This window comes from Fringilla coelebs, assembly GCF_963513975.1.
Source record: "Fringilla coelebs genome assembly, chromosome: 2".
Taxonomy (NCBI): Eukaryota; Metazoa; Chordata; class Aves; order Passeriformes; family Fringillidae; genus Fringilla; species Fringilla coelebs.
In genome coordinates, this window is record NC_140029.1 from 100,815,532 (window position 1) to 100,838,182 (window position 22,651).

Here is a 22,651-nt window from a genome sequence, read left to right on the forward strand (position 1 = left end):
GACTACACCTATATTGAAAAAGCTTATTTGGCAGTACCTGGTCTTGAAACTACAGCTGACATGTAGTTGGAAGGAAAAGATCCAATCACAGGTGAGACCCATGTGTTAGGGCTAACAGGAAAAGGCAACTTTAAAAATTACAACTCTGCAATCAACAGTATTTTTGGTGGGTAATACATGAAAAGTTCTTTACAAATTCTCATACAAATCAGAATCTAAAAGAATTTGTGAGACAAGTGAAGAGCCATCAGTGAGCACAGAAGCAACAACTGTCAAAATGACACAAAGGTAAGAGCTTTCATTGGGCGGGGAAGTTTACTCTAAGACTTTCCTACTCCAGACCTCATTTCTATCAGTCCTGCATCATAACTGTCACCTTGTATTCAACAATATAGACCATGGTGCATGCAGACTAAAACAAGAGCCAACACATCTCTAGCAAATATAATTTTAAAAAAATCCTTGAAGTGAAAAGGGACAGGAAGTAGCATACCAACTTTTTTGATTTTTCTTTTCAAAAAATAGCACTGCAGTATTATAATTAGAATTTCTGTTTAGTAATACAAGTTTTGTAACAAAACCAGTAACTACAGGTATGTACAATATAAGGCAAAAGTGGTCCTGAAACTGTGGGTAGAGATACACCAGCACCATTGAAATTATTCATAATTTGGGCTGAGCTTTTTAAGAAAAGAGGCCTGTTCATAATTTGTACATTGCCTTAAAATTTACAAATAATTAGCCTCTAAATGGCTTGGATTTTATGGTTCTACAGAGAAGGGATTTAAGAACTGACTTCCTGTTGCTTTACTTGCTGTAGATCTCAAAGGTCTGCTGTATTTGCTGTCCTCACAGTGAAGCATACACATTAGCCACATTCCACATTTAATACTCAAATACACCTGTTTAACAACTGAGTGTTATTTTCACTTTTCCCCTTCTGACTAGGAGAAATATGTTGCATCATTCTGTCAACATTTTCATAACAAAAAGATGATGTTGAGATGTCTGGGATTTATGCAGAAACCTTTTCTATAATTTGATTATTTGTGAATTCACTTTGACCTTCTGTAAATGCTCACTCAAAAGTCCTTAGTGAAATTAACTTAAATTCTGAAATACTTACATTAAGAAGTCACTGGTGGTAGCTCCCTATGATCCATAATCAGCATCTTCCACTCCAAAGATCTAATTCACTTCCATTTACAAAACACCTTTAGGAAAAACTTTTAATTGATTCAGAGAATTTACACAGTATGCAACTAAATGCCTTCTGACAGAACAAGTTATGTTCAAATTGTACTGGTTTATTTACAACTGTGGTTTATAAACAGTAGCACAAACATCTTTACATGAAAAAAATCTCGTTGCTGAAGTAGGCACAGAGTCAGAGATTCTTGAGGATATTTTCAGGAGGGACTAGGAAGAGGAAAATGTAATACAACAGCTGCTGGGCAAAACTATAAATACATGAGCATTGGCCCAGGTGCAATTTCATGCAAATATTTTCAACAGTTCAAGTTCTATTGGTGTTTACTCAGATACTAAGAAGGAAAAAAAAAGTAATTAGTTCCAGAATTAAGGTGCCCTAGCTTGATTCCTAGCAAAATAACTTAGAATAACTGTTTTTTATAAAGGTCAGTTTAACTTGTTTTACCTTCTGATGAAGTACCAAATCACAGGTTTTGATTCAAGTACTCAGAAGATTTCATGCAGCAAAGCTAATCCCCATTATCTTTATTTCACAGTTTTCGGTGATTTCCCATCAGTCTACAAAGATGCTCTGCCTTGTCCTTAAGAACATTCCTGTACTGAGCTTTGAACAAGAGAACCATTCTTGAACAAATGGAAAGCTTATGATGAACAGTCATATAGTTGCCATCTCCCAAATCTTTACTGATTTAGAAATTGTTACTCAAAATAATATAAACAAATGCTTGAATCAACGAAGGTAACTGGTTAAGAATACATTTATCACAGGTATGCAGCACTGGAATTACTGCCCTGGTTTTCTGTGCATTCATCTTCTTGCTGAACACACCTTTGGTCAGTGTGTACTCACTTTTGTCCTGAACTGAAGGGTTTTAAACATCTAAAGTTCTTAGATATTTTGCTTGAGGAGCAAGGCAACTTGTTTTCAACTGTCATGAAACATGCATTTCAATGCACACCTCATCTTTACAAGGGAAACAGCCTCAACCTATGAAATGTAAAATTTTGCATAATTAAAAAAAATCACAACCCTGTAGTAAAAACTACAGTTAATTTAAGTATTTAAAAATAATCTTTACCACCAATTCCAGTTATTTAGCCTAGTAGCTGGTAAGACTTTAAAACCCCCTTAATTTTACAAATTGCTTGTATTTTTTCCATTTATCTGCAGCCCAAACTTGACCATTTTTAATATGAAAACAGTGTTTTTAAGATTTGTATCTGCCCTGTTCAAAAACCTAAATTTTTAATTAGTCTTTGATACTACCTGGTAGGCAAAATCCAATTTCTAGACTGAAGGCAATGGAGACATTTTATTTACAAGGGATAATAATTTAAAAACCATTCTGTTTTCAATTGCTCCTCTATATCTTTCATTCTTTTAACATACTTAACATGAACCCAGCTGCATCTGCTCTTGTAAAGATGCAGATCACTCCTATTAAGGCTGCATTAAAAAGAAACAAACTGACCTTTATAATAAACACTTCTTCAAAACAAAAAAAAATATAATAAAAAAAAAAAACTAACAAAAATCCTGTTCAGAAATGGATAATAATTTACCCTATCTTAAGCCTGCTACTCAGGCACTCCCACCAGCAAACAGAAAAATTCTCTCAAGTTAGTATTCAGTTGGGAAACAGTCAGCATGTGTCCACATACAGTATCTTGGTTGCTTCTTCTTTATAAACTGTTCTCTACAAAGTCTTTAGTTATTAACTCTCCAAGGCATCCAATACTTTCATGATCTGTTGTTTTATGGCTTTGGTAGCATCACCTGCATTTGGAATCAAATACCTTAAAAAAATTAGAAAAAGCCATCATTAATTCACTATAAAATTTTTGAGTATAAATTCCAGAATTCTTTTACTTCTTCCTCTGTCTAGGAGGAAGGGAAGAAGGGAATATATTAAAATGAAAAAAATACTAAGAAAATGACATTTAATTCCTGATTATAGTATGAAACTTTCTCTTTGTGAACTCAGAATTGTTGAGGAGTATTTTACAGGCCATCTTGGAAAGAAAAATTGACAATGTGATAGGTCAGGCCTTTCTAGATCTCTACAGATAGCATTGTCCGACTGAAGCATAGAGGTCCTTGCTTGGATTTTGTTTTGTGGTATTTTGGTTTTTGTTTTTTCAATTCCTATAGCTCTAAATCAATCTGCTTCAGTCCACAAGGTGGTGATTAAGTAATTCTACAAGCAGTAAAGTTCTCTGCAAAATTTTAATTTATCTGTAGAAACCTAAGGAGCCAACAGGCATAGAACATCCCTAGTTAGGAAGGAAACTCATCTCCCTTCTCTTGTGAAAACAGAGCATCCCTTCCACACAATTCTCTCCAAGGAAGATGAGAAAACATCCAGCTGGTCTTATAAACCTTCCTAAAACAGTGCCAAGAACAGCAGGCTACACCAATGGAAAAAAGCCTGATACACCACTCCATCTGACCCCTTCCCCCTCTTAAGCATGAAAATACTGAGCATGGCAACATGTAACTTCCAGGAATCAGATTTCAGGGAATCAGAGTTTTGAATTTAGGCTTCAGGACTCCTTGCACAATGCACAGAGAATGAGTCAGATGTCCAAAAAAAAAGAAAACACTTGCACACATCCCATCCCCAACAACTGTAGGTGCAGTTCCTCTCTTCTGGGTCTGATAAATACCCATCATTTTACTGGCAAATCTTTTTCCCTAGTTCACATCTGATTTATGTATTCCTAAATAAAAACTATTATTTTTGAACTCAATTCTGGGAATTACAGCATACCTCTGATTTCCAGCGTACAGCATCGTGGATATCATTACCATTTAGACCTCTGCTACTGAGATGGCTTACCTTTCAACTGCCAGAATTTCTATGCCTGAAGTATTGCTATTTCCGTACTTAAAGGTGATCAGTTCTGGGTGTTTCTTCTTGGATGTGATTTTCACTACAGAGTTGAGTGCCTGTCGAGACTGTATGTAAGCCAGTCCCTTTCGTGATGGAATTTCCCTCAAACAGTACATATGAGTTGCTGTTACTAGGAGATGACTTGAAGGAAAAGAAAAATACAAATTAGTTTTGTTAATGAATTAAATATCAGCTATTTAGAAAGTTAAATTCTATGACTAAACTACATGGAGAGAGCTAGATAATACAGCTACCAAATCTAAGAAACAGTTTTAAGACATTCATAATATCCAATGAAGAAAGCTCTACAAAAGACTTCAGAATTTCCTTGAGTGCTGTAGCACAGCCATTTCTGAAAACAAACATGGCACTGCCCCCAGCATTACTGATGCACAGAGCATGCCAAGTATCTCCAGCCTCTCTCTCCCCCTTCAATTTTTCTTACTACCTTGTTGTTCAAAGCAAAACTTTACACCAGGTTTTATACATAATTACAATTCTACAGCACTGCAAATACAAGAATGCAAATACAGTAACACTTTTTTCTAGTTTGTTTCACACTTTCATTTCTTAGTTTAATATAAAGGCTAAGTTAAGTGACCAACACTTGTTTTTTAGAATGTATATCAAGATGGATATTTTCACTAAACTTAATTTCAGTACCTGGGAAACATGTGTCCATTTTCTTTTACTTCATTACATGGAAAGTTATACTTCACATCAGGTTTATTTATCCACGTTTGGATGTTGACGACCTCTTTTCGATCATCGTCCGACATTGAGGAGCTGTCAATTTCATCTGGTTTGAATGGAGGGGTTAAAAACATTAAAAAAAAAAATTCACACCCATCAGCCAACTTTTCAATTTCCTTAAACCCACTGTAGACTGGTTCAAAGCAAGTGTACCTAACCATATAGAATTACTGAGAGGGAAGAAAGAAAAAGGCATATCTAATATTTCTCTCTTAATTTCCTCTCAACAAATAAGTATTTTTAGGTCAGGGGGTATCTTAGGCTGGTCCAATTTGTCCATGCAGTAAAGTTCCATGGATTTCTTTCGAAATGAAAGTCATTTGTCCAGACTTTCCTTGAGCCCATATAAACCCTTTGCATTTAAACCACCAATATCTTTTGGGAAGGAGTACCAAAAGCAAGCCAACTACAGTCCAGGAGAGTCTCTTCTTGTGGCTTCTAGTTTCTTTTACAAGAAAAAATTAATACCTGTTGATCACTTTGAAGGCCAGACATTATTTTTGTGGATCACTTTTCCTCCCTTAAAATGCCTCTTTCACATAACAAAACTTCTAGCATTCAGTTATGCCTTTTGTGAAAGTAATATCACATCTTTCCTCACCCTACTTCTACCCCTCTGAACCTTGTCCTGTTCAAATCGGTTCTGACATCAAGGGCAGAAGACACACAATATTTCATGTGTGGGTGAATCACATATTTCTGAGCATCTGATTTGCTTTTCTGACTGTTAATGACTGCTTACTGATTATAAACCCACTGCTGCTGGACACAGCCAAATCATTCTACCACCACCAGATCTGACACTAGAAGTGGTTGGGGGTTTTTTAATGTCTTTCTTACGTTAAATTCATACTGAATTTCATCTGCCATTTTATTACCCAGTCCTGCCAATTAGCAAAAGACTCAGTCTGTCCTTACTATCTCAGATAACCTTGGATCATTAGCAAAAATTGTTGTCTTTGCCTTCCCATCCTTTTTTAAGGACATTTAAGAACATATTCCAACCCGAAATTTTCAGCACAGACCTCTGTGAAACACCCAAAACTCCTGCATGTGTTATTACTTAGTTGCAAAATACTGCTTTTATGTCTAAAGATGGTGATTATGTTTACATAATCTGGTGCTACATTAGAAGAAATTAAGCAACCTAGTTATCTGACACAATCAACTATATTAACTCCATACAAATTACTCCCAGAAATAACTCAGAACAGCTCCTCAAAGAGCCTTTTTCAAAGCCAGTTTCCTAGACTTTGTTAAACTATTTACTTAAATGCAATTCAGAATCTGAAACACACTTTGGGAAAAATTTTCACTGAAAAATACATCATGGAATTGAAGCAAATGGAACAATAATCCACCCTCATGTCACAGAATCACAGAATGGCTGAGGACAGAAGGGATCTCTGGACCTGGTGCAACCCCCCTGCTCAAGCAGATCCACCTAGAACAGGCTGCAATGATAACAGCTGACTGCAATTACTTACTACAGAAAAACCCCAAAAACTAAAACTTCACAAAGCCAATTATTCAGAAACAGATTCTCTTTTTGCATTCTTCTGTATCAAGATCTTCTGTATTTCACTTCATATGTGTTGGCTTATAATCTGTACTGAGGACATTATCCTCCCTTCAGTACATTATACAGAATGTCAGCTTGGAATAAATGTAAAAAAAAAACTCCAAAAACATAATAGTGCTTTTAAAAGCAAATGTTAAATATAACTTAGTAAAAAAAAATTACTGGAAACATGTTCTAGACAATCTGTCTTGGAGGAGCTGGTTTTCTGAAACTACACAGACCTTGCAAAACACTATTATGAATGCTCAAAGAACTGTGCAAACTTAATTACATGTCATTTGGAGAAATATCTTGTTAGTATTAAAGCTTCTGCCTGATAATTTCACTTTGCCCCTCCACAATTTTTATTGCAGATGATGATCAACTGTTTGCCATTAATGTTATTTAAACCTGTGACTCTCATTAATCTTCCTCAACTGCTTCTTTTGCGTATCAAAGATTCTCAGACTAGTTACTTGCTTCTGCAACACAAGCCAAACATGCCTTTTGGCCACAGAAGAGTTAATTGTGAGATGATGACTGGGAGTGGGCTTAAACTTCCAGAGCAAAACCAGGGCAACATTAGGTTGGAACCATTCTAATGTCAGAACCGCTCTCAAAAAAACCTCCGAACAAACCTTTATGAAATGTGTGGTGTTCCAATTTTTTCCTGTAGTTTTTCAATGAGATAAAAAATTTAAATAAAAATGGCATGTTTTTTTTTTCTACAGCAATCTGCATGCATATTCTAAATCTGCTTATTTCAATTTCTTCCTGTTGGCTGTTTGGTGCTTACCCCAAATCACTTTATTTAATCTGCTCCTATGTATTTGAAGAGGGTCAGTCCTAGGCATTACCAAAACATACATGAACAACAATAACAGCCAAGTATCATATTGCAAGACAAAGATGTAAGATGCACTGTTTGATTTAGTCCAATTTAATAATTTTGTCTAAATAAGCTAATCTAGGTAAAAGAAAAAATTTCTACTGTACCAGTATCATATTCCTCTTCATCTCCGATGCTGAATACTGGCTTCACACCACGGTAGGGTTTTCCTACTCTGTCACTGCTGCTGACATGTCTGTTGGCAATCAAAAGGGCAGGAGAAGAAAAGTAACTTTCAAACTGATGGTTTGAGTTCCACAGTAACATATTAGCAAAATGTAAACACAGCTGTGCAACAGAGAAGGACAAGAGACTCTCATGAAGCTGCCTGCAAGGAAGAAGTGAGTGACCCATCAAGCGACTTGGTTAGTGAAAGCACATAGTTCAGTCACTTTGTGAGGCTGACTGTTGTAACAAAGAAAGTGGAAAGAAATGCTGTTTTGTTTTTTAAAAAAAAAATCTTCTGTTCACCTTCTCAAATGGCAACATACATTAGAGACCTGAAAACTGACAACATGCTGCGTTTCTAGCATGAAACGAAAACATATCTGGACAGTCAGGGCAACTTCACAAGGATGCCAAATTAAATTCAGATAAAGCAAAAAACAAAGACTATTAAGTAACATGTCTGGAAATTCATTTCTCTGGTTAATTCCTCAAAAGATAACAAAATGCCTTTAAGAACTACACAGTGGGGTTATTACAAACCATCTGTGGTAGTCTAAACCCTGACTTCCTGTTCATTACTTCCAGCTTGAGTGAAATATTGAAATATTTGCTAAAACAATTCCTACTGCTAGAATCCCAGCACCAGTGTGATATTTCTGTGTTGTCAAAAATCACATTTAAATTGTTTCTACAGATCATATCAAATGACACAAACACACACAACTAAGTCTTTATGTGTGACAGTAAGATTGCAAATCCTGAGATATTTTAAAGCTCTAGCTCAGAATGCTGATTACATGGTCACAGCTGAATTAAAAGCTCTTGCCCTCAACTGTTAAGAATACCTGAAAAATATGAGAAAAACCTGAAAGTTCAGAAAGCAACAATACAGGCAATTTCTGAAAAAACCAAACAGTTCATAATTTTAGCCTTTAGAACTGGAAACACTTAGCAGTGTTTCAAAAACAAAACAAAACCAAACTGGAAAATCTGTCTGTCCCTTTCCTCCAGTTCAATAACCTCCTTCCCCATACTGTGTGTTTATGTTTCCTACCAATTCTAAGCCTTGACTCCTGTTTTAAGTACATTCACAAACTCTAGTTTAAGTGCTACTGTAGAACCAAGCTGGACAGGGAACAGGTTTAGTAACATGTAAATTAATGCTATTACTTAGGGATACCTGAAAGTAGAATTGAAAGTTAGAAAAGAAACCAACATTTTCTATGGGTAAAATTTACTAATATAAACAAAATAAGGAAAAGTTTAAAAACCAAACAAACAGAAATGTAATCTACAATGGCACAAAAATAAACATACAATAACATGCTCATTAGTGTTTAAGACAATAAGCATCAATGACACTGACAATTCAAGAGGGCAGTGCTTCCATATGGAGGCTTTTGTAAATATGCTTTAGTAATACATAACCAATTGAGTAAGAAGCAGCACATTTAAATAAAGTCAAATTGAATGATACAGAGAGGATCTAAAAGCAGATCTCACTGGTGTTTATCAAATGAAGTTAGTCAGGACAAGAGAGTAAACAAGAGAGTAAAAAGCTACTTTAAAAAAGCCTGGTAACATCTTAAACTAAAAATTGATTCCCTTTAACCTGCTTACATGGAAGACCATCATTACATGGTTACAAATTGAATGCAATGTCCTTTGGTGGCAAACCTGCCAAATGAAACATTCTGGTGATAAACACGAAGCAGATCTAATTTAATTGATACAAAAAAAAGCCATTCTAGGTTTTTAAGAACTGTAATTTTAAGAAAATACTCTAGGGATATAAAGTGTGAGCTAATTTATTCTTGCATCTAGTCAATGAAAGAAGACGTGCAATAAGAGTGAAAGGAATAAACAAAATCACCAAAGCAAAATCTCAGTGTATGAAAACTTCTTGGTTACAAATACAGATTCATGCATCTCTGAGTTATCAAAGAGTCACCATATTTAATTTGGTATTTTAACACTTGCTTACCATACTCTAGAAACAGATTCAACAAAATGTGGGGTACAATCCCCATGATCTTAAGTATTTCTAAATGAACAAAACATACTATGTGCTATTGGGCCATTCCCATTGTTCTTCTTCTACAGAACATTAGTATTGATTTTTCTCACATGAACAACACCTTTCTGTGATGCTTTTGGGTGACCCCCGCTCAAATTATGTACAAACAACTTGAAAGAAAAATTAGTCAAAAATCCTTGAAAACCCATTTTTAAAATTTTCAATAATTCATTCAGCACTAACCTTCATACATTTCAGAGTAAGTGGGTCAAAAGCTACAGAATTCCTAAAGTATAACCAAAGTTTGAAAGTGATTATGCATGAGCTGCTCTTCAATTATCACAAGTAATTTTATAAAAACCCAAGTCACAATTTTTATTTCTGAAATAATTATAAGACACTGTATGTGAGTCAAATGTGAAGGGCCTCCACATTTGCACGAAATGTAGTAGTTATGTGAACAAGATGAGGTAGAATTGCAAAGCATATTTACTTATCTGTTTTCTTTTCCCAGTAATGAGCATGTCTGCTTCTTTCAGCATGTTCTATCACCAAGTGATAAGGTGCATAAACATTTTGAGACTTCCAGACAGAATTTCTACATGGGTTCCCTGTCATATCTAAGTTCTGATATTTTATGAAAAGTTTACTTTTCATAATTATAGTCTCCCTTGTTGAAACCTTAAGCCATAATTTGTTCAGTAATTGTTACTGATTTTTTCTACTAGTACAGGTTACTCATAAAATGCATATAGGAAATGACAGGTTAAAAAAAAATCCATAAAAAGCAATAGTAAGGAAGGGAACAGAAGTAACAAAGCAGAAACTAAGAGAAGAAAGCACTGCCAATACATTCTTTTTTCTTCCTTTAGTCTCTTGACCAGTGCTTCTAAAAAGCAACAGTTTTAATATATTTCAAGAAATTAAATTCATATTGAAATATGCAAGCAATCTTGTCAGTGTAACCAATGCTTACAAACATTGTGATGCCATGCTAAATACAAGAAAGGTGGTTTTAGTCAGACTGCTTAATTATCAAGCTTACCGCTCCAGGCTTGCTCTGTCTGGCCAGGAAATATTGAAAGGTATTCTACAGTACATTGGGGCAGAGGACAGAACAAAAGAATTAAAAAAATATAAAGGAAAAACCTACATAAATAGCTGAAATTCTCTATATTGGCAATGTATCTTCTTCAAGGAGGATGCTTGTAAATAAAAACAAGGCTTCATGAAAGCTGGACACGAGGTAAAGAAATACTTGCAAAAAAATCTACTAAAAGATGCATTTCATATGCTACCTGTGGTGTACATGTAAGCATTACCTGATTTCACAGAATGGCCTGGGTTGGAAGAGACTCTAAAGACCAACTTGTTCCACTCCCTGCCCTGCACAGGGATACCTTACACCACACCACATTGCTTAAATCTCCATCCAGCCTGGCCTTGAGCATTGCCAGGGATGGGGCAGCCACAGCTTCCCTGGGCAACCTGTGCCAGGGCCTCACCACCCTGTAAAGAATTTCTTCCTAATATCTAATCTTAATTTACACTCTTTCAGTTTAAATCTTCACATTCATTCAGTTTAATTCCTCACAAAGCAAAAGGTACCAAACATTATTTAAGTTTTTTTTTGCCTCTAAGGGTGAAATAAAAGTAATAATAGTACTTTAGAAAAACATTTTCCAACACAGAAAGAAGGAATGACCTGAGGTACAAGACTTTCAAAAATTACTCATCATTTGGCATGTATTTTAAATACTGCTATCAAAGAAATGCTAGGTTTCTGAGATTCCTGAATACCAGTGTCTTGGTATTCAACATACATCTTCAAAGGCTGGAATTTAAAGAACTACAACAAGGGTTTCATTTAAAGCTCTGACAGATGAATGCTGTTATTCTTGTGTTTAGTTAAGATAATCATTTGGAATGATCACTTCCAAATTTGAAAGTGTTCTTCAGTCTACCTGCACATTCTCATTCCTTGCTGTACCTGAAGATACAAAAACCAAAAAAGTGTCGATTCTGACTTTGAAAAGCAGCTTTACATAAGGACTTGAAAAAAATCAAGATCTTTAAAAGAGGTAAACTCAGTTTGCCAAGATGCAGAAGTGAAAAAAACCAAAACAGAACAAAACAAGCCAACCAAAAGAACCTATCCGGAATCCCACTGTCATTCATCTATTGCATTAGAGTCAGGATGGGGAGGAATGGAAATAAAAGTGAAATCATTGCTCACTTTCAGACTAAACACAATATTGAGACACTATAAGAAGTGAAATTAAGTGACAAATTCTAGATAAACATTCACGGCAACAGGGACTGGCTTTCCAATACTAAGGAGCATAGTAGGTTCCCTGGGTCATGATAAAATTGTGAGAAGGGTAGGGGTAGAAAATTAAAAAACTGAATATGGGAGACAACTTTTTCCTAATTAGCCCAGTTTTCACACTTACAAACAGCAACATGAACTAGGAAGTCACTTCTCCCAGCTAATGCACAGTGAGATATAAATGACGCACCTGTCCACTGGAGTAGATGTATTTTCAATAAAACTGATAACTTTCTCTTTCACATTCACAGATTTAGTCTTCAAAGCAACTGTCATTTTATTCACTAGGGATTTCACTCCTTTTCCATCACCTGAACCATTAGGAGAATCACCCTGAAAAAGTAACTCCTCTCAGGATTAATCATATAAAAGTATGTTATTTCATCTCAATGAATTTATTAAAAAGGAAACAGACTACAAAAGAGCAATTTACTTTGTGGTACTCAGTAGAACCTCAATTACACAACTGAATTCTTTAGAATTCTATCTAATAACAGCAATGATATTGAGGAAAATATCATCCCATAAAGCAAGCTTGACAAACTATATTACTGAGCACTCTGCTATGGACATCTAGGCAAAGGAATCCTATTAGTGATACATTGCATCTAAATTAAAAGCTAAATTCTACACATCTGTAGAAAAGATACAATTTTGAGCTTTGCCATGAAATTGTATGCCACTTGATAGTAACTCATTCCCAGAATGAGTAAGAGCCAGGGAAAGAGTCGTCTATTACATATATTCTGCTGGAGAATGACTACAGCAAGTTCTTACCTAAAAACTCTTCCCCTCAAGAGGATAAAAATGTTTAGGTCACCTACAACTAGACTGTGATCATAGTTTGAAACTAAACACACAAGTGAAAACAGTCATAACTTGCAATAATGCATTTTATGGAAAAGAATGAGGAATGCGAAGAAAAAACACATGACACAGGGCTCCCGTCCCACTGTAACACTTACACTAAAATTTCACTTACATCAACAGAGCTTATGCTATTTCTTGAGCCTGAGGTACTAGCAATCCAGTGGCCATACCCATTTTCTGGTCCTTCCACATTGATATCTGCTAAGTGCTGTTGGAGGGCTGTTAAAAGGCCAATAAAAACATTCAGAATTACACTGTACTTAGTCTGTTGATGAAAATATTGTATATATCCGAGACCAATCAGTAACATTTTTTTCCCCACAATTCAACAAAATAGATAAATACTGAGGTCACTATAATAATCCTTGTCTTTTCTTTCAGTAGTACAAAGGCGTTAAGAAAATTTAATTATCTAATGCCTATTTATTTACCTAATATACTAATTATTTTAGTAAACATTTAGAATACAGCAGCAATTAAAATAAGTCACTGCTTTGATCTTGAAGAAAGCTCTTACAATACCACACATATTGATTAATAATGCCTCTATTGTATTGTTATTAATGTCATATCGTAGCACAGATCTCTCCACTGTTGTAGAGCCTGATTATTTCCAGCAACATCAACTTATCAATTATGAACTCCTGATTTAAGGAATCATAACAGCAGTTAATAGTAATTATGAAGTTGGGTCTTCATATGAATCTGCCATCTACAGTGGCTAAAACATCAAGAATGACAAGCTGGAAGAAGGAATTTCTCCAATTTCTGCATTAATTTTTCACCACTCAGAAATCTGGGAAAGCCCTAAGAGTTTACCACAAATGTGTAAGTGCACAGTGTTTACTTACACAAAACAAAAATCTGACAAATGAGACCTAGTTGCTATTCATTTAGATGGTCTTCAGCAAAAGTCTCAGAAATACCAACAGTGTTAAGATATCAGGATTTTTCAAGTAAAATTTTATTATTAATAAGCTTACCCATAAAGCCTCCTTTGGCAATGCTTACGTACTCCTTATTTTTCTGCAACAGAAAAGATAATTCTGATCAGAGCAAAAACCTGTGGAATGAGTTTGGAAAGTATGGTAATGAAACAGGGGTTAGTTTGTTTACTAAAAACTGTAAATTCAAGTAATGTGAAAACCAGTTCAGATTTTAAGGAGAAAATGTTTTGCCGTTTACCATCAATGACATGAAGACACCCTTTACTCCAGCTGTTAAATCAATTTAATAGTACCTGTAAGAAATGTGCTAACACCATGTTCATGTACATATCTTCTTCTTCCCTGCCACTTCCCATGAAGCAGAGATGCTCCCCACCAGCTATGGAGCCAGACTCAATAGATTGTTTTTGTGCTTCTAACAGGGATTTTACAGACTGTGCAAATTCTGATGGGTTTTGAAGCATCTGTGGAACGAACAAACAAAAAATGCTGTTTGACACCAAGATATTGTAAGATGAGTTGTGAAAGGAGATAAACTTTGAGAATGGTTACAATTCCTTGAGCACAAGCAAAACAACCTTAGCACTGTGCAAGTCACACACACAGAACCTGACTGAGACCTCACATTACATAAAGAACACTGTGAATGGTCCTTTACTTCCTCACCCCACTTGCTCTCCCCAGGAAAGAAACACAGCTAACATTTGTTAGTTTACTTCTGAAGGCATCAAGTAATAGTGGAACAAGTCTTTGCAACTTCCATGTTGCACTGATTTGGTAACACAGCAGTGGGACTGGTTTCCATATTTACACATGCTTGGGCACAACATATCCAAACTTTGGAGAGTTGAAACCCTTTAAACTACCTAGAATTTCTAGATGCTAGTAAAGTCTTCCTCTTGTTACCTCTCCACTAAGCTTTTTCTCATTTACTTATCAAGATTTGGGAAAAGAAATTACAATTGAGAATAAAGGAGGTATCTGTGATTCTTTGTACTCTCAAAAGGTAAAGCTGGAACACATGAAGGGCTACTATGCATGCAAAAACATGAGCTCCACATGAAAGAGCTGGAGAAACAAGGACTTTCTCAATACAGCTAGAATTTTAACCAGTGTTTGTGGGGAAGGTACTTATTGAAACTCAAAAGAGAATTTTGATCTGTAACTGGACTGAGGGGAGCAGGGAGGGGCCAGAAGGGATTCTCATAATTTTGTCTGTACAGTGGATCAAATGATGAAGGACAAAGTCAAAAGTACACAACCTAACCATCAGTAAGTAAGGCTGAATTTTAACTGGGGTTTTCCTAGAGATAAAGGCTGTTGCTTTATTACACAGGTCCTAAATCTCACTACTTCCTCTAACTATAAATGAGATGGATTCCAAAGTGCTTTCTCTCCCCATTGTCTCTCCTTACAATAATTTTTGCATACTTTGCACATACAGGAATATAAAATGCACTGAAATTCGATTAATGACTTTTTATCACAAAGGTTTTTCCCTATAATATTTTCATAGCATTGACTTTTATAATAAAGGATGAACCTGGTGACATCTATCCACCATGGTTCATGAAAGACCATTAATTCCAATATACAATTTAAATACGCATGAACTAATCATATCTAATTTAAGACTTGTTTTCATGGACTCCTTTTTCATTTACTATCAGCTATTTGTACTACTTAATAATTTTAAATGCTTATTTCTACTACACTGAATAAGACATTCAATTAAGACTAGCAGAACACCCACACAGGACTTAGAGAAAGTTTTTTTCTAAATGATTTTTGGTCCAGGTTAAAAAACACACAATTAAAGAACCGTTTAGGTTGGAAAAGACCTTTGTCATTGACTCCAACCACAAACCTCACACTGCTAACTCTCCACTGTTAAGCCACATCCCCAAGTGCCACGTTTGCAAGTAATAAATACCTCCAGGGATGGTGACTCAATCCCTTCCCTGGGCAGCCCATTCCAATGCTTGACAACCCTTTTGGGGAAGAAATTTTTCCTAATATCCAACCTAAACTTCCTCTGGTGCAACATGAAGCTACTTCCTCTTGTCCTACAGCTCATTACTTGGGAGAAGAAACTGACACCCATCTTGCTACAACCTCCTTCAGATAGTTACAGAAAGGACTAAGATTGCCCTTCAGCCTCCTTTTTTCTCCTATGCAATTACATTTAATATTATATTTACACATGTGCCTATAATACTGAATAATGCATCATTTTAATTAGAGAGGTAAAGACATTAGATGCAGGATTGAACTTAATTAAGGTATAAAAGTCTTTTATGACGTATTTCCAATTAAATAGTTCCATTCAGCTTCCACAGACTGCTTAAAGTAAAATAGTTGAGGGCCAATCCAGAAGTGATGAATACACTGCTGAAATGGAAGTGATTTTGGGGGGAAAAAAGGGGAGAGAAAAATATGACTGAATGTTCAATTAGGAATTCAGATTCAAATAGAAAGTACAAAATCTTTATTGAAGTTATTAATTCACAGCATATCTATGTGTCAAAATCAATGCACTTTCTCTTTCATATTGTACAGCAAAAATTTTAAAGAAATAACCAAATTCTTTTCAATATATATGCCCTATAAAAGCAGGCTTAATAAGATTGGCTGTGGCAAGAAAAAGAGACAAAGAAAAAAAGTACTCTTTTTAAAAATTAATTACACCTTTCACTGGAAATCAGGGTATTAAAAAGAGATTTCTCCTCCAAGCAATGTATAGTCTTTAGTCTGTATGGGTTTCCATCCCTAACCAAAGAACACGAAGTCTGGAATCCCAAATTCTAATGTCATTAAGGACTAAACGTCTCAGTAAAATGATGGTTAGAACTCAGTAAAATGATGGTTACATCTCCTTTGGAGAAGCTAGTTTTTAAAGTCTTGTCATCACATAGCTAGACCCTGCAGTCCACAGACTGAAGCCCAAATTAAGAATACTTCATTTTTCAAGGCAGGCATATCTCTCCCTTTCTATCTCAGTTAGGATTCAAATACCAGTAAAGAAACAAAAAGCATACAAACCAAATCTGAGTCTAAATGAAATGCTGTTGATAAATGCCCAGCATTGTATTGCTCTGCAGGACGACAATCCACTACAAAGAATCTCACTCCTTCCTGAAAGAGAAATTTTTAAACTTCAAAATGGCATAATTATTGGCAGAATTCAATTACATTCTAACACTAACTCAAATACTACAGGAACTGCTCAGAGGGGCTAGGAGCTATTAAAAAAAAAAAATCTTACTTCATTTGATTAATCTGAACTTTGTCTACAGTTACCAGACCACCAGTAGTATTCTAGTATCAGCTTTCCATTAATACATCAGCTTGTGCGTGGGAAAGTCATCCAAGTGCAATTATATAATTTCTACTGAGAGGAAACATAGTGGGTATGAGACAATCCAAGAGTCCACTACTAATCAGCACCGCACATAAGGATGGGTTTATGTCCCACCAATTTGGACAGGATATAAACAGATGCTTAACTTTATATGGTCAAGTGAAAAACCTAAACTATACATGACAAAACTGGGGCCTGGAAACTGCAACAAGAAGTCAGTAGTCAATAAGAAAGACTGCAATCTAACTACATTATGATCCATATTAAAATATTTCTAGTGAAGTCCCTGCATCTACATCTCCAATTAACTTCTACTGAAGCAAGTTCAATCAATTTTCTTTTTTCATTTAAACCTTTCATTGACAAAAGACAGATATTCCTTAACAGTGTTCTTCCCAAAGGCACTGAGTAGTGAGTTTTAAATTTTCCTCTATAGCAGCTTCATTTGGAAAGGAATTCAAATTAGCGAGATACTACTTTCAGCTCACACTCCTCAAATTCAAATCATCTGTCTTAAGCTCCCCTATGCTCCTTGCTACAGCACAAATGCATTGAAGACAGCAGATCATTTACAAGACAGACAACTTGAAGGCAAAAAATATTTTTCCTGAAATAGCAAATACTCATTTGTCCTGTCAGCATTTAAAACTAGTGATTAGTGATTGAGTCTTTCCTTTTTCTATAAAACTGGGGGGGAAGGTTAATTCAGTATACTGACTCCTTGTTGCTGATTTGCTTGCAGAATCTCAGACACAGAAACTGCTAGACAGAGAGCCTGGCTCAAGTCTGTGTCATCATCTTTGAGGCCCAGCAAGCTGCTGCCAAAAAGACTGTGGTTGTCCTAATAAGGCAAGGAAAAAAAAGATTAGGTGAAGCCATTGTCTTTATATGTGAAAGTTTAAAATAAAACTCTATCTGTGGCAAACATCAAGTTCCACGCATGCGTATGCCGTCCACATAGTAATGAAACTTTTGATCAACTGAAATTCTTTCTGAAAAATCATGCAAGGTCTGCACTTCCATTACAACCATGCTTGTTCACCACTTTGACCATGCCAACATGATGAAGTGCCTCTGGTATTTGTTTTTTAGTTGTTTGTTTTGTTTTTTCCCCACAAGAAAACCTCCATATCTGTCTACACACATCAGAGGAAGTACATACAAGCTGAAGGCAATGGCTACCAAATACTTTTATTTCATTCATTCACCTAGTCAGATACATGACTAAGGAAGAGCTGCAAAAACAGTGCAGGTGATAATAGATTTATCTATAGTAAGAGACTTTTTCTTCTTTGTTATACAGCTAGCACTGCTGTGCAGTATACTACAATGCAATTGTGTCAATATGAAATTTATCTTCATCAGTTCTTACAAGAGCCTCATTTGGAAAATGAGGTTATCAGTCATGAAGTGAGAATATTGCAAGGAAGTTTCTCTCATGTATCAGTTAACTTTATCTTTCAAAGATCCTAACAGTAAATGCCACCAGAGTAACAACATGAAAAAATGTTTAAAAAAAGAATATTGCAATGAAATATTCAAAGTTACTGTCAGTAAGAGCTTAAACACTCGCCAAAAAGAAGAGAATTTCAAAATTGCTGTTACTACCTTCCTGAAAGAAGCTGGAGTTTTGCTACAGTAATATTGTGCCAAAGAGAAGAGATCTTCTATATCCTCTAAATCGAGATTGGCTGGTGATGTTTCTAAGAATTCTGAGACAGACAAACAACATAAATGCAACACTATTTCAGACAAAGAAATCAAACAACACACATCATAAAAGAACTTATTTTTAATAAGGTGTAACAATCTAGTGTATTGACTAACATGAATATTGATCCATTCCCCAGATGAAAAGTGAAGATACAGGAAGTACTCCTTATCCATGGAAAACTTATACTTTTTGCTAGATGTTCAAACCTTCTATGCAAATTATTTTTTACCACATTCTTACTCCTGTATAGTTTTAGCTTTCAGTTCTAAGTCAGCTACTTTTAAAGAGCTCTGACCATGAGAATCCTTTAAAATGAGTATTTAATCAGTAGCACTGGTCTCTGTACAGGATAACCCAGGGGTGTAGTTCTGCACTATATGGCAAAGACATAAAATTCCAAGCACTCTCATTTTGAACTACTAGAGATTATTAATGACATTATATTATGTGTGTAAAAAAAATACAAAGGCAAGAGTTATTTAAATTTTCCACTGAAATTTAATGCATTTTCTATAAAAAGAATGAATTAGGCTCAAATGAAGTGCGCACGAAGACAATCCAGAAAATGCAACAAGTGCAGTAGATTTAAAGAAGGATTTGCCAGCTGTTGCTTTGGGCTTAGAAAGATCAGTTTCTGGTGGTTGTTTCCAGTACCTCAAACTGAAGTACAGAACTAGGTGTGGGAGCACTAAAAGGAATAAGGAAAAAAGCTCAATGACAGGGCAGCAAAAGTAAGAATTAGTGTGCGAAGGGATTAAAAAATGAGAAAAATCACACGGAAATTGACAACCTAGCTCTTTAGCAACAAAATATAGTAATAAATGGGGATTACAGTACATAGTGAATATTTCACTAGCAGCTATGTAAGAAAAGTACTTACTTATCATTTCTTCTTTATCTGATTCTTGTGCTAAGATAACGTCTCTGAAAACAGTAAAGTCACAGGCATAGATTAAGTCAGTAAAACCAAAATGAAACAAACCTGGATTAAAACAGTATCAGCAAAGAACGTCCCAAAGAATTAACTATACACTTACTTTGCATTGACAAGGATGATCAACATTAAGAAATAAATAAAGAATGGATCTGCTTGTTGTAGGTATCCATCCCATATTGCCTGAGTAACTTCAACTGAACAGTAGTACGAGAAGAGGCTTCCAAGCTAAAAGTTTGGAAAATAATGTGAGAAAAAGCAATTACCAGGAACAATCTTATCAGGAATACATTTTTAACAGAGATACAAGGTATCTAAAAGAAAATAAACCCAACAAAATTATGATAAAGCCTACCTTTGCACAATGTACTGAAGGACGGTTCTAACCTCTAAACCAATTTTTATGGAAACCGTGCACAACACTACAGATTATCTTTGAATAAATATGACTATTGTGAAGGCAAAGTTGGCTGTACACTGCCAGCCTTGCAAATTCAACCACAGATAACACAATCAAGCTGGAGTACTGTTTAGCTCACAGCCACTGCTAAATACCAATTATACCAACAAGACAATCATAAGAGAATATATTTACTCAAACAGCATAGCAATGAGGGCTTTGAAAGGATCCTGCAAACATAATTATTTTTATTTTCCACAGCAGAATTGGGCTAATTGAACATGGTTGCACATTAGTTTGACAACATCACTTACTTAGCATTATATTATGATGCTTTATGATTGAGTAATTAAACATTTGCAAGCATCAGAAAATTTTCATTACCATTTAAGAAAGTCTTTGCTGTTCCCATGCTCCTACTTGAAAATACATCCTCTCTGATATACAAAGTTCAAAGCAGATAAAAGATAGGAACTTCTTACTATACATGCCATATTTACAATCACACCTAACTCAAATGCATACCACCTGACTTCACTGGGGTCTTACTGTACTTGCTGATGCACACAATTCCACATACATTCACAAATTTATCAACACAGCTATAGCTTTCAAAAGGTATCTGTTTTAAAACACTATCATGGAGTATTTCAACACTTCTTAGTATAGTTTTATAGCAAAAGACAGATCTATTCAATTCTGGCTCAAATGCAACTGCAGACAAAACATCCATGAACAAGATGACAATGGCAGGTCTCAGTATGTTGTTTATATACTTCTAAGTATTAGTGATACACCTATATAGACAGATTGTTCACAGAAGAAACAGAGAATTTTACTGTAATATCATTATATAAAATGAAACTTAAGATTTTTTCCTAAAATTGTACACCAAGAAGCATGGTGTTGAGGACTGGCAGCTACACCAGCTTACTTCACTACCACCTTTCAGAGAGAAGATTCTTTTTCTAATTAGGTTTCAAAATTCAAAGAAACAACTTCAAAGAATTTTGTATGTACTAAGGAAAATTCTATTAAAAAATGGAAATTGAGTGAAAAAAAAAAGACGTGATTTCTCTTTTGAAGGCTCATGAGACTGGCAAAAGGCAGCTTTTGAGAATGCAAAAATTTTTCCTAGACACATTTTTATACTAAAATTGGCAGCAGCCTTAAAAAAGAACAAACAAAAAAAAAACCCAAAGACAGACCTCACAGTTTAATAATTCATTCACTTTCACTTCTTTAACTGAAAATTCACAATGAAAAAAAATTTTACATTGCCAATGAGTATGAAAGAACCTAGAAAAGTTCCTGGGTCAAAGCCTTCTCTATTAAATTACAGTCTTTGCCTGTGCAAGCACAGTATCATGATTGTGAATTGCGTATACTAAGTAGCCTCGATACAAAAATTTTGTTGTAGTCCTGCTACACAAAATCTATAAAAATTTATTAAGGTGAGAATCTTTGTAACTATGCATAATCGGAGGTAGTTTTGAAGAGGGAATGACTAATGCTTCAAAAGTTGTAAAATATATGTGCCTAAATTCTAACATATGTGCCTTAGCAGGGAGGTTTCCAAAACAATTCCTTCTTCAGCTTTAAAAGACCTGTTAGAGTGATGTTACCCATATCTACAACATACAGCTGCCCACAATCAAAACTAGCTTTTTGCTTTTTGACTACATCAGCTGCTCTCATTCTTCCTTACTCCAAGAAGCTCCTAGTATCAGTGGCTCAATAAGGACTGACCCAGTACAATAAAAATGTGACATTAACAAGACCTCATCCCTCATGCAAAACACTAAAGAAAAAAAGCCCACACTATATTAAAACATGCAATTTATTTTAATATATTCAGTTCTAATTGCTTGTACTACTCTTCCATAAACTGACAACATGTACTTAAATTTTAACAAAAATTTATTTTTCATTATGTTTCCCTACTTTCACTTTATTACCCAGTTGAGTGCATATGAATCCGGAGTCATCTTCTTGGTATCAAGAAAGGAGCAGAGTTCAGGCTCATGGTACTGAAGCAACAGTCTAAATAGATGAAAGGGTCTTCCCTTCATAAAACAATCCCTAAAAATAGCAATGAAAACAATAAACTCCCCTGTAATATTGCAGTTTTCAGACTTACAGTAGTAACTCTTTAGTATCTGTGATGGTGTAATTTCCTGTACACTGCTCTTTTAATTCACAGGGACTGATCATGAAGTCAACTTGCCTCAAAGAGTCAAAAAACCAACCAACCAACCAAATCAAACCAACAAAAATATCCACAAACACTGAAAGCCCCACTAAATTAGGCAGCAGAATGAAATACTGCCTCACAGATTATAAAATACAGAAGTATTTAAAACAGATTTAAATCTCAAAACAAGTCTTGCATGGTACCAATGCAGCAGAGATTCACTGATCTACTGTAAATTGCCTTTCTATGGCTTTCATTCTCCCAGTGAGGAGAAAAAAACCAGGAAACAGTCTACATCTCATTGAAACTCCACTTAGATTCCCTACAGAGAAGCTCAAACAGCAGATACTCTGCAAGCCTCCTGCAGCTGTAAGCACAAGGGTTACGTGGCCATATCACCACTACCCC

At 35.3% G+C, this 22,651-nt stretch overlaps 1 protein-coding gene across 4 annotated transcripts in view; it reads right to left on the reverse strand.

Moving 5' to 3' along the window:
- Positions 1-1,232: 1,232 nt before the first annotated feature.
- Positions 1,233-22,651, reverse strand: part of TBC1D23 (TBC1 domain family member 23) — a 31,490-nt gene continuing 10,071 nt past the window's right edge. For all 4 annotated transcript variants that reach the window (XM_084225857.1, XM_084225858.1, XM_084225855.1 and 1 more), the window contains 15 exons: positions 22,008-22,131; positions 19,753-19,877; positions 19,596-19,639; positions 18,610-18,713; positions 17,720-17,842; positions 16,683-16,775; positions 13,934-14,104; positions 13,677-13,719; positions 12,806-12,912; positions 12,014-12,156; positions 10,540-10,584; positions 7,417-7,505; positions 4,770-4,905; positions 4,053-4,247; positions 1,233-3,009 (listed from right to left, as the gene is read on the reverse strand). In XM_084225857.1, the coding sequence (XP_084081983.1) occupies positions 2,928-3,009; positions 4,053-4,247; positions 4,770-4,905; positions 7,417-7,505; positions 10,540-10,584; positions 12,014-12,156; positions 12,806-12,912; positions 13,677-13,719; positions 13,934-14,104; positions 16,683-16,775; positions 17,720-17,842; positions 18,610-18,713; positions 19,596-19,639; positions 19,753-19,877; positions 22,008-22,131 (1,624 nt within the window). In that variant the 3' untranslated portion in view covers positions 1,233-2,927. The remainder of the gene's footprint in view (positions 3,010-4,052; positions 4,248-4,769; positions 4,906-7,416; positions 7,506-10,539; positions 10,585-12,013; positions 12,157-12,805; positions 12,913-13,676; positions 13,720-13,933; positions 14,105-16,682; positions 16,776-17,719; positions 17,843-18,609; positions 18,714-19,595; positions 19,640-19,752; positions 19,878-22,007; positions 22,132-22,651) is intronic.